Source organism: Rissa tridactyla, chromosome 6 (genome assembly GCF_028500815.1).
Source record: "Rissa tridactyla isolate bRisTri1 chromosome 6, bRisTri1.patW.cur.20221130, whole genome shotgun sequence".
Taxonomy (NCBI): domain Eukaryota; kingdom Metazoa; phylum Chordata; class Aves; order Charadriiformes; family Laridae; genus Rissa; species Rissa tridactyla.
This window is the reverse complement of record NC_071471.1, coordinates 71,014,502-71,033,639: the sequence shown is the minus strand read 5'-3', so window position 1 is coordinate 71,033,639 and position 19,138 is coordinate 71,014,502. Positions and strand designations below refer to the sequence as shown.

The 19,138-nt window shown below is 44.3% G+C and overlaps 1 protein-coding gene across 10 annotated transcripts in view; it reads right to left on the bottom strand.

The window, feature by feature from the left end:
• Nucleotides 1-19,138, bottom strand: part of PTPRE (protein tyrosine phosphatase receptor type E) — a 115,910-nt gene that overhangs the window by 30,608 nt on the left and 66,164 nt on the right. For 9 of the 10 annotated variants that reach the window (XM_054205740.1, XM_054205743.1, XM_054205735.1 and 6 more), the window contains 4 exons: nucleotides 15,102-15,211; nucleotides 6,232-6,334; nucleotides 5,892-5,965; nucleotides 4,050-4,186 (listed from right to left, as the gene is read on the bottom strand). In XM_054205740.1, coding sequence (XP_054061715.1) covers nucleotides 4,050-4,186; nucleotides 5,892-5,965; nucleotides 6,232-6,334; nucleotides 15,102-15,204 — 417 coding nt within the window. In that variant the 5' untranslated portion in view covers nucleotides 15,205-15,211. Of the gene's footprint in view, nucleotides 1-4,049; nucleotides 4,187-5,891; nucleotides 5,966-6,045; nucleotides 6,120-6,231; nucleotides 6,335-15,101; nucleotides 15,212-19,138 lie in introns of those variants that run through there. The other variant, XM_054205745.1, reaches the window with a different exon arrangement.

Below are 19,138 nucleotides of genomic sequence, written 5' to 3'. Positions count from 1 at the left end.
AACCAGTAACCGACCGTACGGCTTAAAGCAACTACCCCCGCTTGCCTGGCAGAGAGCAGGGCTTGGAGTTTCCCCTTAAAAGCAGCAATCCGTGTTGTCAGGGTGACATAGGATAAAAGGGGGGGTGCGGGGAGGACTTCTCCACCACAGAGGAAACGGCAACGTGCATTTGTGGGTTTGCTTTTTGTTGTTTCACTTAAACGTGTGAATGTAAGTAAAAGAAAGGAGAGAGGAGGTTAAAAAAAAAGAGTTGAAGAAGAAAGCTGCTTTTAGCAAACTGCTTAATTCCTTATTTGAATGAAGGCCGTGTTTTTGCTAATTAAAATACATTTACAATTTAGAAAACACAGAAACTTAATTTACGTTTTGCATAAAAAGAAATAATTAACACTTCAAACATGGTTTCTTCAAACTTCAAAAGTCAGGCAACGTATTCCCAATAAACACACACACGAGTTCCGCGTCTTCCTGTGAAAAATGCATGAAAAGTAATTATCTCTGGCAAAAAAAAAATCCTCTGCTCCTCACTCCCGCAAGGCCCTGACATCTCCGCTAGAAACCTCCTACTGTCCCGCTGCCCTGCTTGAAGCGGGTTTTGGACCCCGCTGCAAGGACACAGCCCGTTTCGCTGCTCCCACCCATCCTCAGAGGGGAGGATGTGATTCATCGAGGATGCGCTTCATCACGTCCTTCCCAGCACCCCGTGAATCACGAGGAGCCCATGAGTCTCGGTGGCGCTGGGTCATCTGCTGCCACCGCAGCCTTATCTGCTCCCACCTGGCAGGGATCCGAACAGCTCTGACGGTTCCAACAGGCTCGACCTACCCCAGCACCGGCTCCTTTTTATCACCGAATGAATGGCAGGGACATCTTACTCAAGTCAAAATTAAAATTTCAAAAAGCAAAAGTCAAAATTAAAATTAAATTTTAAAAAAGTCAAAATTTCAAAAGCGAATGCTTAACAGGAAGGTTTTCAAACTTGACTCTGAAAATCGAGGCAATAAGCTAGCCATCACAAACTTCGAGCATCAAGCTCACCTTGTGTTACAGATGATAAATAGAGGTAAGACTTATTTGGAGGGACCATACAGAAAGGAATATTTTATTTTTTAATTTATTTTCTTTTTTTCCTGTGAAGAAAGAACACATCCTTTTTAGTGCTCTGTGCTCACTAAGAAATCGAATAATAAAAAAAATAACGAGGCAACTGAGAACAGAAGCAGCCTCTGCTATTTTGGCTACTGTACAAGTGCAACAAGTGCAAGCTACTACTTAAGGGTAATTTAGGCTCTAAGCATAAAACCAAAAGTATTGAAGAACACCATTAGGCACATAAATCTACGAGAACTGCGCTCAAAAATCCTTTCTATCTGCTACGTGTCTTTGTCTGCACTTGCTTTATTTTTCTTTTCACCAGAAAAATCAACTGGGACCTGACTTCTTCTTACCCTCCATGGCAGGGGGCTGGAACTTGATCTTTATGGTCCCTTCCAACCCAAACCATTCTATGATTCTTTATCTGGTGCATGTGCCTGGCCACCGCTGGCTCATGGGACTCACCATTTTCAGCCTAAATCTGTTTCAAATTCGCGATGGAGACCCTATATCTGCGTTCCCGGAGATGCCTGATCCCTGACGTGTCAGACCAGGCCATGTGAAGCAAGCACCGCAGCGGGCAGAGACGCCCATCTGCTGAGCATCCCCAGACCCTGGCTGCAGTGGAGCCCCACCGCAGCTCAGCAGCTCCCGTCCAGAGAATCAGAGAATGGTTTGGGTTGGAAGGGACCTTAAGCGGGGGAAGTGACCGTCCCCCTGTACTTGGCACTGGGGAGGCCCCACCTAAAGTGCTGTGTCCAGCTTTGGGCCCCTCACCACAAGACAGACCCCGAGGGGCCGGAGCGTGTCCAGAGAAGGGCAACGGAGCTGGCGAGGGGTCTGGAGCACAAGTCTGGTGAGGAGCAGCTGAGGGAGCTGGGGGTGTTCAGCCTGGAGAAAAGGGGGCTGAGGGGAGACCTTCTCGCTCTCCACAGCTCCCTGAAAGGAGGGGGCAGCCAGGGGGGGTCGGGCTCTTCTCCCAAGGAACAGGCCATGGGACGAGAGGAAACGGCCTCCAGTTGCCCCAGGAGAGGTTTAGGATGGATATTAGGAAAAATTTCTTCACCAAAAGGGTTGTCAAGCATTGGAAGAGGCTGCCCAGGGCAGTGGTGGAGGCACCATCCCTGGAGGGATTTAACAGCCGGGCAGACGTGGGGCTGAGGGACACGGGGTAGTGATGGCTTTTGTCAGAGTTGGGTTGATGGTTGGACTCGGTGATCTGAAAGGTCCCTTCCAACCTGGGCAATTCTATGATTCCATAAAGACCACCTAGTTCCAACACCCCTTGTCCTGGGCAAAGACACCTCCCACTAGACCATGTTGCTTAAATCCAACAGCTTTGGACCCATCCAAAAACCTGCAGGATTTAGCAGCTATGGCTTCGAGGGGCGAATACAGGTGGTGGGAGGATGGAGCTGAGGACGCTCTGAAGGTGAGGTTGTCACATAGATGCCTTGGTGCCAAAGGGTCCCGAGTTCTCCACCCCTTTCCCTCCAGCGCTGCAATAACAGGCTGCTGTTTGTCAGCTTTCCTGGTTTATCCTACAATATCCATCACCCCGATTTTCAGCTGTCTTTCACCCTCTCCTCCCCTCTCAGGCTTGAGCAAACAGTTCCTGTATGCACACAAGCAGCCACAGGAGAGAAGAGTAAGGAAATAAACCCACATCAAGCGCCACACAGACTTCCTATACCATCACCTCCCAGCACTGCTCAGACTGCTCACTTTTGGGGGCCGGACCCCAGTTTTCAGACTTTTGTGCAGACAGAAAATCACACGCTCACAGCACGGTGCAGAAAATGATCCCAGCAACACAGGTTTTGAGAATAAAAATAGATGGCTTCTTTCGCTCCTAACCGCGGAACGAATTAATCAGGAGAGTCAAAATTCACGAGCGCGCATCTCGTCAAATTAGTTTTCACATTCGTTTTGTCGACTTCGACAAATATCTCCACAATGCTCCCTCTCTGATAAGGCAAAGAAATTATGTGTTTTAAATATATCATCAAACAAATTGCAGATATATATGTGCTACCAATTAAGAAGGTAACTTAACAGACTGTCTAATCAATGCATGCATCGGCTTTGACAACTCCGTCTTTGACATTTAAGCTACTGCTCCGTGCAACTTGCTTCTGCTGTTAAGGGAAGTGAAAAGAAATAATAAAAGTATGGAAAAGGCCCCGAATGCAGACATGCGAGAGCAGACTCAGCGCACCGGGTTCCTCCGTAGAAACCGGCTTTGCAGCACCTCGCCGCAGGCTCCGGTTAAGACTCATCTACACGACCGACCACACGTGACTAAAGCTCAGCTTACGGGTAGGAAATAAAATCTTTCTGACCAAGGCAACGCTTTAAAGAAAAACCCTTAAAGTTGAGACACTTCATAGAAACGTATGGGCTAGGGCACAGGGTGCTGCAAAAAGGGAAGGGGTGGGATGATAGCAAAGCGCAAAAGGTCAAATTACCAAAAACCCCCCAAAAAAGTCAAACCTCACTAGGGCAATATGAAAGGCCACACTGTGTCTTCTCCTCTAAGTACTTCCCATAGAGGTGAGACACTCAGACTCCCAAAAAAACCCTCCTCCACCACCACCAAGAAAATCAATGCTAAAGAGATTCTTATTCAACTTTCCTCTCCTTCAGCTTTCAGGCAAACACTAAAGACCTCCTTTAAGTGTTAGCACGTGTCAAACAGTTTATATACTATCAATTTGGCATCACCATATCATAAAGCAGTTAATGTTCCAGATTTTGTCCAGATAAAGGGTTACCACGCGTGACAGAGCGCATAGGAACAGCACCAGCACGTTCGCCCCGCAAGTGCTGAGATACCAGCATCACGCACCGAACGTTTTTAAAACATTTTTAAAGAATTGGTAGTATTTGCAGGCGTTCTGATTTGCCCCCCGCTTTTTGCCATGCAGCCATCCACTCCACGTGGGAGAACTTACATTAAACTCCTCCCGGAAGAGCTTCCCTTCGTCCGCCGATCGCATCCGTATCTCCTCTTCCAGGTTTTCTACTGGAATAGGGAAATACTTCTTTGGGCCCGAGGGAGACCTACTGAGCAGCATCACCCGTTGCTGTTCTGTCAGTACAAGGAGAGTACGTGTTACAGGCATGTCCAGAGCAACAAGCTACTTCCAGCTACAAATTAATTGTTATGCTGGAAGATGCCAAAACGTACTTCTCACACGAGACTTCAATCAGTGATAAAGCTGATTTAAATAAAATAAAATAAAAAAACCCCAAACAACAAAACCACAGGCCAAGTAGTTGCTTTGGGAACATAATAAATTCAAGTAGAACCACTATTAGTAAAACTCATGATTTCTGTATTTACACCGGATAAAGACGTGACCAAGTTTTATTTAGAAAAGGAGGTTCCTCCTGCTGAGGAAGAGCATACCGCAGGGCAGGGATCGCAGAGACGGCTTTTAGCACCCATCACCAAAGAGATGCTGCTGGATTATGTCTCTTGTGAAGGGGAAATAAAGATTATAATGCTAAAAAAAATAAATCTTTAACTGGGCAGACAACAGAACCTCTGCACCAAGATGAGCTGCTGCTCTCCGTTGCCCCGATCACCCCAGCCCCAGCACGCAATGGTTTGGTACGGGGACTGCTGCGGGCACTCCTTGCCACCTAGACCTTGGCTGGCACCATGGAAATAAAGCCCCAGGACACCTTCACCATTGCCTTCACGGCCCTTCAAGCATACAACTGGCCACTCGGGAACTGAGCATCCCCACGGGCTGCCTGGCAGGACGGCAGGAAGCAATGGAGGGATTAAACCCGCTGCTCGGTGAAGACAAGTTTTATTTGCAACCGAAGACAACCAGAAAGGCAGACCACTTCCCTACCCGCCGATAATGGCGGGGCGATTTCCACCTGCAAATGCAAACTCTCTGGTGGCTGCATTAACCATTCATCGCCCAAGGGCACTACCCGGCACCGGGCCCCCGCGGGGACCTCCAAACCACGCTCCCCGGGGCTCCTACGCTCGAGCCCCGACCGAACAGGAAGGTGACGGGTATATTTAGAGGTTTGACTTTCTCTATGACTGCCACCGCGTTTGCTAACTCACTCTTCAGTTCCTACGTAGCCATGTGGAACCAGCACAAAGAGGCAATTCATTTTATCATTTAAGTTTTTCTCTTTGTTATGGCTAAAATAGTTCATAAGCAAGAAATGAAGGGCCCCTCCACGTTTGCCAGCTTTCAACTGAGCCCGACAGAGCAACCCACCCAACAGAAATAAACCCAGCGCATGGAAAAACCAGCAGAAAACATTTTCAGCTCCTGAGAGTGTTTTATTTTAGCACCGCTGGCTTACAACACTGCCCTGTCTCATCCCCTCGCTGGTTTCGCTTTACATTCAGGAACCAGCCCATAATTTCACAAGGAGTTAAGGACCTTTTCTTTCACCCTTTAGGAAGAAATATGGCAATTCTTTCTCTAAATACAAAGATCGCAGTGCCACAAACCTCCCTCTCAGCTGGCATTCCTAACAAAACATATATAAAGAGCAGGAGAAACATTTGCCGTATCACAACTTACAGTGAAAAATTATTTAAAAGCAACAACTGAAAGTTAAGATTATATATACACACATTTAAATATGGACCTCTTTTTTTTTAAAAAAAACCCTATTTTCCCTTCAATACCAATCCTATAATTTATGTTATAAATAAAAAGCAAACATAACTGAATAACTTAATTCTTAATTAGCAAACAAACATGTGCCTACAGAAACAAAACTCACGCTGAAAAGGAAAGCAAATCTCTCCATACCTTGTTCTTCTAAGATCCCATTTGGCATCTTTTTGTCCCCGGAGTTCACAACAGCTTTCCTGTGTCTTCTGAACCTGGAATACACACACCACGTTACCCCCAGGAACTATGCTGAAAGGTAACAGGCATTTTCCCCACACCAGCCCCTACCAACCATGTAATTCTGGAGAAACTCTTTCTGTTCATCTTCACGGCGAGAGCCACCACCGCCGCGGCACCCTCCTCTGACACCGCGATGGAGGCTCCTGCCTCACCGTAAGTACGCCTTTCATTTCCTTGTTAGATCATATCAAAACAAGACTGAGCTAGTTCTGCATGCAAGAGCTCCCCACGCACCTACCTGAAAAAATAGCCAGCCAACAGGATGAAAATGATGAAGACCAGGAGCAGAATCAGCATCGAAGTCAGCAGGTCCTTGTGTAAATTGTTCTCCTCTGTAGAGTCTGTGGATTGGACACAGCCAACGTGAAACGTTAGAGACGCCGATTGCCCAGTCTGGTACAGAAACCGTGCCTGGGGTATCAAAAATCTGGGCTTCTACGCAATAATCTGCTTGTACTTATGAAAAGCAAATCACAAATTATTTAATTACACGCAAAGCTGAAATCGAAACTTTGATTTTTTTTTTTTCATTTTTCTTTTCCCCCCCTTCAAAAGCACCTGCAAATTATCTGCTGCTGAGAACATCAAGGGTGTTTTTTTTGGCGTGACTGGCGAAGCAAAGAATTTACCTGCAGTTAGAGTAAGTTTAATGGGTACAAGGTGCTAAGTCTGAAGCCCATTCGGAAGGTTTGCTGCAGTACCCTTTGCGCATCAGCTGTTTCTCAGCCAGACAGAAACCACCCAAGAATGCCACCCTTCGTGGAGATTTTATTGACTCCAGAGATACAACATGCGTTTTAAACACAGCTCATTTACCAGCCCGAAACACCGCTGCTGGCTGTACGTGGCTGTAAAGCACACGCTGAGCATGACGGAGGCAGGAGGGGACAGTGCGAACTGCAGCATCTTCTATGGCTTATATTATATATATATATATTATATTCTATATAAATATAAGAACAAGTAGGAAAGATGAGACTTTTAACAAATACTCCGAATGGAGATTAAAAAAATATATCTATTATATCTAGTATAAATTGTGAGTCTCATCCTTCTGTTAATAGTGTTTTTATGTATGTGACTCTCTACATTTCAGTTCCACTATGCTTCCGTAACCTTATAATTCTACTGAACAATTCAATGTATAACAGACAAAAATCATTAAAAACCCAACACGTTTTGTTTAAGAAAGCAAAACTCTCAGCCTCCGCCTTCAGCAAGCAAAATACAGCCCTGCTACCTGTTTCTCTTTCCAACCAGACGAATAAATCCAGGTCGGTTTGACAGCAGTGGTAGAGACCTCGGGAAGTGGGAAGGATGAGGCCTTCACACCTGGGATTTACTGCCCGTGCCATAGGATACCAGAAGAGGCCGATCTTTCAGTTCCAGCCAAAGGAGCCACCCAAGGCAGGAGCCCACCCTTATGGCATCTACTGGGATGGTCCCCTGGGAGCCTGGACCCCCCAGTTCCTCCATCGTTACACCAGCCTTCCTCCACCTCCTTCGTTTGCACTTTCTGTAAGTTTTAGAATAATAGGATGTGTTGGGCTGGAAGGGACCTCTGAAGCCCATCTAGTCCAACCCCCCTGCAGTCAGCAGGGACATCTGTAACTAGACCAGGTTGCTCAGGGCCTCATCCAGCCTGGCCCTGAATGTCTCCAGGGATGGGGCCTCCACCCCCTCTCTGGGCAACCTGGGCCAGTGTCTCACCACCCTCAGTGGAAAGAACTTCTTCCTAATGTCTAATCTAAACCTGCCCTGCTCTAGTTTAAACCATTGTCCCTCGTCCTGTCACTACATGCCCTTGCAAACAGCCCCTCCCCAGCTTTCTTGTAGACCCCCTTCAGGTACCGGAAGGCTTCTACCAATGTACACTCTTACAGAGTTACGGCAATTTTTGTTGCTGGTGGCGTGGTGGTTTTTTTTTTCTTCTTTTTTTTTTTAAACTACATTTACACCCTTTTAACAAGTTCTTCATCATTCCTACAGCAGTCTTTGAGAACTGCAATAGTAATTCTCTTGCTTTCACAATTTCCCTCAACTCTTTCTTTTTTGCTTACTTGCAGCAAAGACTCGTTGAAGAGATCTTGCCACAAGCCTCGACGTAAAATATCATGAAAGCACAAGATTACAGTAAGTATCTAGGAGTACATAACACCTGCAATTGTATAGAAAAGAGCTCATATGGATAAACTGGCTGTCCAGAATTGATCGCTGCAAAACCATTTGAGTGTTGGTTTGTATCTCATGAGCAGCTGGAAACTCTCTGGATGCTCAAACGGGGTGTAAGGGCATGGAAAAAACTTCCTTTAGAGGCATAGGTGCATCTGGGGAATATGAGGAAAGAGGGTATCTCAAGTCAATACAATAGTACAAAGAAAGGGAAGGCAATAAAATACATGAAACTTGACATTTAAGTGGTATATAAAGATAAAAGTGACAGGCATGATAAAATTGTCATCAGAAACCATCACTTGACAGGGTTTCAGAAAATCACTATTGGAAGGAGTGTCTGGATGTACGTGCATCACCAGAAACAGCTGTGTGGTATTTAGAAATACTGCACTCTGTATAGAAACTAAGCTATCACAAGAAAAAAAGCAAACAAAAATATCTATTTTTGCCCCTCACAGGCAGAAAGGAGCCACTTTAGCCCACTTTTGAAGTTTTGAAGCTTCAGACCGAATATCTCGAAATCCTCCAGGATTTAGAGGTTTTGTGTTAGTTCTCATCGTTGGCTCCATGTCAAGACCCATGACACAAGGGGAAGAAAACAACAAGTTTGAGTCACAAGGGAATTAAAATTTCCCTCAGTTCATTACACAATACAAAATCCCCCATCTCCTCCTTTCAGGAGAACTGCTGTTTTCGGGGTGTCTTTGGAAAACTGATTCCTGGAAAACCACAGAAAGCCTCAACCCAACCCAGGAGAGGAGAAGTTCAACCTCCTAGCAGACTACTGTCTACAGTTCCTTAGTTAAGGAGAAGCACCCCTGCAGTGACTGATGCAATTCTCTGCACCAAGATCTCACCTTTCCTCCTACCATTTCACAAGGAAATTAGGTCAAAAACCACAAACAGTCCCTTTTTCCTTGTATACGGGCACGTCTGTTTTCAAAGCCTTGCAGTGGCACATCAACGGCTTCGCCTCTGCAGAGCCTGTGTGTAAGGCACGGTGTGGTTTTAAAAACTTTCATTTATCACCTGTACTTTCTTAGTACCTACATTGATAATTTTACTAATGTAGCCTAAAAATTGTAAGCAGAAGTTACAACCGGGCTGAGGCCACTGTGGACTCAGAGGCTGAAAGATCTTTGGCCAACACAACCGCCTACACATGAAGAGGGATTTTAAGGGGAGAGTGAAATACAGACCTGAAATATTTTTTTAATCAGTGCTGCTTCAAAAATTGACAGCTGAAACATAGGAGTAAATGCACGCAGAAGAGGCAGATGTCCTCTAAAGCACATCCCTACCGCAGCCACTGCCAGGGAAAATTTTCCACTGCTCCGACACAAAGACAGCTGCCATCCAAAACCACAGGGCCTTTCTGTTCACAGCCACACACCAAAAAAAAAAAAAAAACACCATCCCAAAGGTATTTTTTTAGAAATACAATGAAATAGTGACTTTCATCTTGTCAAGGGAGGAGGATTATCGCCAGGAGGATGGTGGCAATCCCTCGTGCTTCCCCTGCCACCCACCGAGGCTGACTCACGGGTTCTTCCCAGCTTCATTCCCTGTCCCGCTGGCCCAGCCGTCTGAACGGCTCTTTCTGGCAACCTCTCATCGTTTCCTTCAGGGTTTTGATGCTCCCACTTTCTGTATGTGTCAAAAACAAAACCACCCACAAGAAAAAAAAAAGGGAACTAACAGCAGCGTACGCACATCAGCAGCTGCCCTGTGATCCTCCCCCCCGACTCTCTCCTAAACTTTGATTTTCTTCATCCCTGGATGGGTTCCTTTGCAAGTAGGACCTGAACGGTAAAATGGCCCATGAATAAAAGTGGGATTAAACCACTTTTTTCTTCCCCCACAAAAGCAAGCTAACAAGGTAAGGTGCGTGGTTTGCCCTAGATAGCAAGTCAGGTACCTGAAATTGTTCTGGCGACTGACAAAGAACAGACGACATTGTTTACCTGATCACAGGAGAAATCCCACAGCAAGCTCTATTTATTCACAGGTCTGAGCATTCTTTTCAAAAAACAGAGAACTTAACCCTCCGTCTCTCCAAAACTAAAACTAAACTGCTCTCACCCATTATTTGGGTTCGATTTCAGGTGGGGTTTTTGCAGCGTGCATCCTTCATTTCTGCTGTCCCTTCAGCAGACACACAAGTGTCCTTTAAACGGTGCTCAGTCAAATCTGACCCAGAGGCTTTTGGGCAGCGACACGTGCCTCTGTTTTGGGTCAGAAGTGTTGTTTCAGATATCCAGCCTTGCAAAGGACCCCAGCCTCCTCCGACATCTATTTCACATGAAGAGTTGCTGTCACATCATCTTGACACAGACCTTACCCATCACATGGCAAACAGCGCCCGTAATCTTAAATAGTGCCACCTTATAAAATATATGATTATGAATAGAATCCTGGTCAAATTTTAACAGAGTTGTTTTGTCGCCTGCAGGCACAAACCCAAACACTTTCCAGTTTACCACAATGTCGGTGTTTACACCCAACTTCTGTCAGAGTAAGGCATCCGCCAGTGCAGGATACAGGAGCTCTTCGGGACGTCTCTGCTGAAGAGCTCAGTCCAGTCTGCATCAGATTCTGCGGGCAGCTTGCCTGGTGGCCACGCAAGACCTCACACAGTGATTTAGGGGATATTTCAGACCAGATAATCTATGACGCATGAGAGTGTTGAGTATGTTCCATATCACTCCTTCACCTGTTCACGTTTCAAAGGGCAACAAAGCATCCTCAATTTTTACTGTAGTCTTTCCACGCTCCTCGCGCACCCCACAGAGCAGGTAACTCTCAAAATTCACCAAGAACAACTGCTGGGAATGGCCCAGCTCATCAAAGCCCACACAGCCATGGGACACAGACCCATTCCTGTCACCGCCTTGCTGGGGGCACTGGGATGTTACTCACAGTGCAGACATGCGCGTGGCGCAGGCTGTCCTCATGCCACCATTTGGACCGATGCTAAGGTGAAGACACACTCAAGCGATGCATTCGGGTAGTCCTTAGCACTTTTTGTGGACGCAGGCATTTTTGAAATTTCTGTATCGGGTAAGTAGCAGAGTATTTAAATTGTTTTTTGTTGTTGGGGTAAAAACTTCTGCAATTCTGCAAGTGCTTAACTTCTGTTCACTGAACTTTCTGTTCAGATTTGACAGCGACTTATTTATTATAATTAAGCCTCTTACACATCAGTGTGTGCTTTCTACACACTGAAAACCTCCAAGTTAACTCAACAAAAGAAGAGCTCTCCTCCTTTCTCGTTTTCACCAAGTCACCCTGTCCCCTTGAGGTCCAGCTGAACTTCTGCTGCGATGACTGGGCAGGAGAAGTCCACCCATGCCAACGGGGATATCAAAGTCCAGACTAAGCCTGCTCATGCTGGTTTTGGAAGAGAAAACCCCAACCCTGCAGAAAATTACTGTGCTTCGCTGTGCCTTGGCTGCGGAGAGGAAGCAGATATGCAGCTGATAACCAGGAGATGAGTTCGGTACATATGAAAAAGAAACTTAAATTAAATAAAAATAAGTAAAGGGCGGGCAAAGGAAAAAGACAGGTAGGGGAGACAAACCAGTGTCCATAGCCTGCAGTACGCGAGAAGGCAAGCAGCAGCAAATGCAAGAATCGTGCCTGCGTTTGCCATCCCAGAACCGAATGCCACACTGAGCACGGTCCCCCGCCGTCATCGCAATACTGAATAGTTTGGGTTGGAAGGGACCTTTGAAGGTCATCGAGTCCAACCCCAAATCCAAACCCACCTATTTCTGAAGTTTTGCTTTTCAAACTACTTCTTGAAATTGAGTATCTACCGGCAAAGCATCCCTTTGGCTTCTAAATACGAAGTAAAACGAGCCAGCCTCCTTCCTCAAAACTCAGTTTTCTGATGATGCCTCACTTTCCACATGAAAGAAGCACCGCGAGCCCAGCGTGAAAGTCCCCGTCCCTGGGTCCACTTCTGGCTATCGTATCGCAAGGCTTCATTTTCATTCTTTCTATACATCGCTTCAGTTCCCTCCAAAGACACCCACGAACTTCTTGAAAGTTTCAACCAGCAAGAAGTAGAGCATCAAAAGCTGCACCATTGTGGGAGGCCTTTCAACCCCCCACTCATCTGATAAATTCATTACCTCCGCACATTAATACATCGGTAGTGGAAAGAAACAAATTGTAAAGATGGGCATGAAACCCATGAAATATTCATCGAGTAAACACTAAAGAAATTTAAACATTTAGAAAGGACTTAAAAGCTTTACTGCTGCAACTCCCAGGCTGCTTTCGCATTTAAAATACTTAACAAGTAAAAATACAAGAGGAAGTAAAAGAATCCTCACCATGATTAATACCGGATTACTAACTAATATTTGAGTAACCAGGAATTATTTGAATGCTATAGACAGAATCACGTATAAATAGTCTGTCACACATATTTGATAGCTTAAAGTTTTATCTACTTGAAATAGACATTTATTTATGCAAATCCAAACAAATAAATCCTGGTTTATAGTTATTTAATACAGTTGAGCACTCTGAGTAAACGGCAGCGCAATTTCTCCAGTAAATGGCAACGCAATAAACCCCAGAATATTCGGATTTTAATGAAAGGGAAATTTCAGGGCAGTAATTTCGTGGTACTCTTGTAGGAAGCAAAATGGCAGCAGTGCTGAAAAACTGCGCCATACAGACTAGGCATCCGTGTTTAAAATAAGAATAAACCCAACATTTTAATTCAACAAATGCTTAAAAAAATCAAGTCAGCTAAAATAATGACATGCAGTAAATTGTAACTATTCCTTTCAGAATCAAAAGCATCTTATCTTTTTGGATCATTCACCAGATTAGCATGCAAAAGGAAAGCTGGGGTTTTTTTTTTAGTATCCCTCAGTCCTTTTCATATTCTTTTAAATGGACTTTTCTTGATATTTCAATCAAAAATCTTTATTTTTGTATTAAAAACACTGTATTTAGTTCAATGGCTATCAAATGTATTTGATAATCCTATTATCTTGGAACTTTCTATACAGCAACACAATTTCAGTGTGCGCGGACTTGCCTGTCAGACAAAACTCTTCTTTGCTTAGCAGTGCAAGTAACAAAGGCTTTGATATTTAGGAAAAAACAGTTTAGTCGTACTAATCATTTCTAAATCGTATCACTGAAATTAAGATTTAATTAAAAGACACACGATAAGATTACTCTTATCCATGTTACCATACTTAAATTCAACACAATTTTGAATTAAGCTTTGAAGACGAACAGCACCTATGAAGAAACTCCCTTTTTACTAATTTTATTAAAATTCTGGGAAGTGATACAACAAACAAGTTACTTCCCTTTCCCAATTCCCATATTCTTCCATATTCGGACCAAGAGTAGTAACTTGTTCTTCTCCTGCTTCAGGCGCCAGACACAGAGCAGGGTACTGAAAACTACTTGACAATATTTCAGCAGAGCCATTTATTAGTCATTTTTTACTTAGCTAAATTTTTGTTTATATTAGCAACGTGTTCACTTTGAAAGGCCTAAGCAAAACGACACTAAGACTGTCATTCCTAATGGTAGAGCCGCATGCTTCCCTAACCCTGGTCTGTTTGTGCCCGGCCAGAGCAGTGCTCAGCTGCACCTCCACTGCTCTCCAGCCTCAGATTTTCATCGAATCATAGAATGGTTTGGGTTGGAAGGGACCTTAAAGGCCACCCAGTGGCACCCCCTGCCCTGGGCAGGGACACCTCCCACCAGCCCAGGTTACTCCAAGCCCCGTCCAGCCTGGCCTTGAACCCCTCCAGGAATGGGGCAGCCACAGCTGCTCTGGGCAACCTGGGCCAGGGGCTCACCACCCTCACAGCAAACAATTTCTGCCTCACATCTCATCTCAATCTCCCCTCTTTCGGTTTGAAGCCATTACCCCTTGTTCTATCACTATATGCCCTTGTAAAAAGTCCCTCTCCAGCCTTCTTGTAGGCACTCTTCAGATACTGGAAGGCTGCTATAAGATCTCCCCAGAGCTTTCTTTTCTCCAGGCTGAACAATTTCAACATTCTCAGACAAGTCGAGGCAGCAGCTATCTCTTAGCAAATTCCCCCTCTGATGTGAGCACGGTGTCACTCACTGACACCACGTAGACAGGGAACCACTGCCTGACAAACACCATGCACTGTCACAGGGATTTCGAAGATAGCTAGGATTATGAAAGACACAGACAATGTGCAAGTGAAATACATCATCCCATCAGAGAACATCATAGTAGAATCAGTATTTGAAATAGAAAAACCCGATGAACCCTTATTTGACTTGAAGGAGCCCCTCTCCAGGACTGTAATGTGTTAAGACGTAGTTGTAGGAGGGCTTGAAGCAAGAGGAAGAAATTCCAAAAATAGAAATGAGGATGAATGTGGTAGACCAGTGAGTACAAGATTGCTCTCAGGTCTTTGAAAAAGGCTTTTCCATTTTTCACCTGACTGAATCTTATGCAGGACACCTGCACTATTGTCCGTCTCCTCAAGTATTGCCTTAGCTCGTATCAATTGAAAACACAGAACACATCTAAACGTCATGAGGAACTATGGTTTTTAAATATGTTCATCCTGTTGTCTAACTGATAATTTCTTTATTTCATATTATCTGAATCCAGGTCCCATCATGATGGGAAACCCTGGGGCATGGAGAGCTCGCAGCCCAGGCAGGAGGAGATACCCTGTGTTTCTCTACCTCTCCCAAAGCTGTCCTGTGCATTTCCCACACATGGGAAAGAGAAAGTAAAGTGCACAGCACCAGTCATATGGAGATCAAATACAGAGGTCATCTGGCAAGCTCATTAGTGGGGTCAAAGTCCTGGAAAAATATCCAGGACTACGTCACCAGGGGGACCTCACCCGAAGTCCCCTTCCATGCCCACTCCCATCCCTACAAATTAAGTGATGCCCTTACTTGTTGTTGTTGTTGGTTTTGGTAATTCCGTTCCATTGGGCGGTAAAGCTTGCGCAAACCGAAAACTAACACAGAGCAGCAGGAGCGAGCAGGAATGTTCCATCCTGGACCTAAAAGAAAATGAAAGCAAAAGAGATATTTTCAGGTCAAATTCCTATTACGTTTTCTCCTTACATCAAAACAAGGCTAAAAGAGAAAGCAATGTTTACTTTAGATGACGAAAGTTTTCAAACTTACTTTATGCTCTCCCATTGCCTTATCATTTAACTTTCAGTTTTGATGCAGAGGGAAAAGGAAAATAGCAGTTGCGCGCACTCAGAATTCACGAAGAATTCTAATCCAAGAGCTAACCCGACCAGTCCAACACTAATCCAAGAACAGGAAGATAACGCTCAGCCATCGTTCAAAGACAATGACAGAAATCAGGCCAGAAAAGCTACTCTGCATCAGTAAAGCACAGCAGCTGAGGACACTGAGGCAAGGAGTCTGAAAGTCATTTTGATATAAAAGAAGAAAAACCGCTAAGTACCAGCAGTTGGAATCTTGAGAATAAATGCAAATCAGAACTTGGCCACGCATTTTTGGTGGTTGCTGCCGTAACCGCATGTATCATTCCTTCTGCAAAGAGCACGAGGAGAAGCAGCGGGGCTCCGGCCAGCGACCAGGCGGGCTTTTACCACCAAGCAGACCCGTAACAACCACAAAGTTTAAATTACCTGTAACAAGCACCTTTTTGGAGTTTCCTTACCCCACCTTGATTTCCTATAGACACTCCATGCTTCGGAGATAATTCCTTTGGAGAACACATGCGCCACAGCCATGCGTCTGCGAGCTATAAAGCATTTCACCAAAGCCTTCCAAATACAGAGAATTTCAGGTTTCATGAGACCAGAAAATCACTTCCAATGTAGAGAAGGTTAGAGAAAAGGTGCGATGAGAATGTGCTGCTGCTCTGAAGACTATAGAGAAATTCAGGGAAATCAATAGCTGCAGATAAATGAGCTTGTCTAGAAATACTCTAGTCCCTCTAAATCAAGGTCTTTGTGGAAAAAAATAAATGTTGGTATTAATTTGCTGTACCTTTATCCAGTCCCTAATGAACATATTAATTATGAGAGGCTGCCATCTCAGCCATTAGCCCTCCTTGCTTGATTTAAAAATATTTTCTTTGGCACAACACACAAACATTACTTTCTGTATTTCGCAAATGGCAGAAGACATCCAGATGGTGGCTCTACTCCCATTGCTAAAATTCTAACCATCGTAATACTGCACAACAAAGCTCCCCGATGTTTCAGTATAATACATTCAATATTACAATTTCCACAGGATATTATATAGTGCTGCCTAACAACAGACAAAAAAAAATGCAGGAACTTGGCAGTCATTAGACTAATCATTAGAAAATCCTTCCTTTCAACATAAAATGGGATAATCCAGCACAAATAATCTCTGGATAAACTTGAATATATATATATATATATATAAAAAAACCCCAAACTTTTGTAACAACAGCTTTCACACCACCTTTTTGTCATTCTCACGTGTGTTACTCAGAAGTGAACCTTATTCCCAGCCTCTCCGCGATACCTGGGACTAAATTCGAACTCAGCACACGCCTGGTGTTTTGTTTAAAAAAGGAAACAGAGCTAAAAATGAATTCTCTTGTGCTCTGAAGGGATGTCAGCAGGAGGGAGGCTCTTGCCAAGCCGGGCACGGGCACTGCAGCTGCCTTAGGGAGCACACAGGCCCTTAAAGGAAGGGCAGCGAGTAATCTCATCGGCTATTAACTTCATCATTGGTTTGCTTTGTCAAGGCTCTGTTAGACACAGAGCAGCCCTTCTGCCCGCTGAAAGCAGCTACAGCACGGTCAGGGCAACCCCTCCCAGAAGGGATCGTAGGATGCCTTCTATCCATTGCCTTTAGGATGCTATTTTAAATTCTTCCGAGTGTTATGAGAACACAGGAGTAAGAAAAAAAATGAACATGAAAGTAAAAAAAAAAAAAACAAAACAAACAAAATACATTTTTGGAGGGAAAAAAAAGCATATAAATTTTTCACACAGTAGCACACACTTAATAGCATTACTTTTTTCTTGCTTCCCTTCTTACATTTTGGAAGCTCAATGGATGTAGCTGAGGTTTTTTCTTTAAAATAAACAAGTGAAGAAAGAATAGTAAGAAGTATCATTAGCATCAAACTTTACATTTTTAAATCCCCCCCCCCTTTTTTTTTCCCCAGTCCAGCTTTCTACTGACAGATTTACTCATTCAATCCCTTCTACGACTGTTTATAATTTAAAGCAGCCTTGATGTCTTACACTAACGGGCTCAGTCAACAGCCAGGGTAACCCTGAACTAGCCTTTATTAGGATTAAACAACTAATTATATGTAATAGCTTATTGCAAAACATATCAGTGTTAAATCACATGCAGACCTGGTCTGACAACCAAACCCAGCTTTGTCGGCAGGAGACCCATCCTCTTACTCCAAAACACTCCGGCTTCGAGAAATCTCTTTATCCAGGTCTAACTAGATAAAATCAAACCCATTTATAGTTTAGCACAAGAGTCGCCATAGTAAGGGACTGTATTGCCACCAATGATATGAAGTTTTATCCCTGGGCTATCAGGTATAAAGTTTTACACATGGAGTTTATATATGAACTCTTATACCGACTTGGGCTGAGTTAAACAAATACATTTTCTCAGTCTTGTCTATCCATTGTAAGAGTTGAGCAAGAAGTTAATATTTAGATGTCGTAGGAAAAAAAACCAACAGCCTGTATTTAAAAACAAAACAAACGCCAAAATTTAAAGAGAATCGCCTGCCCTGAAAACCTGCAAGTCATTGGGAATTTTTGTGTTCAGCAAAACAAAGACCCGCAGTGGAATCTGGTGTAATTTTGGGAGCAATCTGTATTATAAAACCCAGTACGGCTACACTGTGTTTAGCACGATATATAACCTTCCAAAATCTAACAAGTCAGCATTATGGAGCACCGGTACGCTGGAAGCTCAGAAGACGCAGCAGCATTTCACGTAAACTGACAGGAGGGGAAGGGAAGGAAGAGGATTTGGAAATCTGGAGCAAAGCCAGAATAAGGGCGGCATCAACAGGGAGAGGCACTGCCAGGAACGAGGTGCCGAATGCTGCACTTCAACTTTCACGCTTTACACCCTCGGCAAAGGCGGCTCCAATCCGATGGCCTTTGGGCTAATGAATCCTGGCGGCGGCGGCCAGCGGCTTTGCCGGACGGGATTCAGTGCAGCGCCGAGTTCAGCCGCTCACTGCGAAAACACAGCCAGCTCCTTAATAAAAAAAACCAAACCCAAACAACGTAATAAAATTGCTGGCAGGTTTACAAAAGACTGGAAAGTGCAAGGAACACCAACGTTCCTCCCAAAACTACTGTTAGGGGTTTTTTTACAGATCCAAACCCCACGCCAGAGATCTTCTATCTGTTCTCTTGAACACGATAAAGTATAACTTGAGTATACGGTCGATGCCTCGCAATTCAATCAGAAATCAATACATCTACAGAGATTATGCAAACTCCGGGATCTCATTTTTGGCCAAAGCACTTTGTATTTCTGCTTGCTAAAGAAAATAAGGATTAAAACTCATAGCAAATTTTAGGTGCCACAGCACAGAGGCAGATGCAAGAGCCCAAGCTTGGCATGACCAAGCGCTCCATACAACCCAGTCCTCCTCTTCACACTGGGGGGGATGGGGAGGAGAGCAAGAGGCAAGAACGTAAAATAACTGTAAGCTTTTCTCTATGTACCTGACATACAGGACCTCAACTATCTGTTTATTATTTTTTTAAACAAAAAACTCCACCGCCATGGGCACAGCAGCATCTTCCATCCTCAAGGAGGTACAATGTCATGATAGTGTCTGCTAAAAAAAAAAAAAAAAAAAAAAGATAAAAAAATAATAACAACTCCTCTCCAGAGAGAGCAGGCAGGTAGAAAAGCACCGCTGAACAAGAAAGGATAACCCTGTACTACAAGAGAAGCCTCTCGTAGATAAA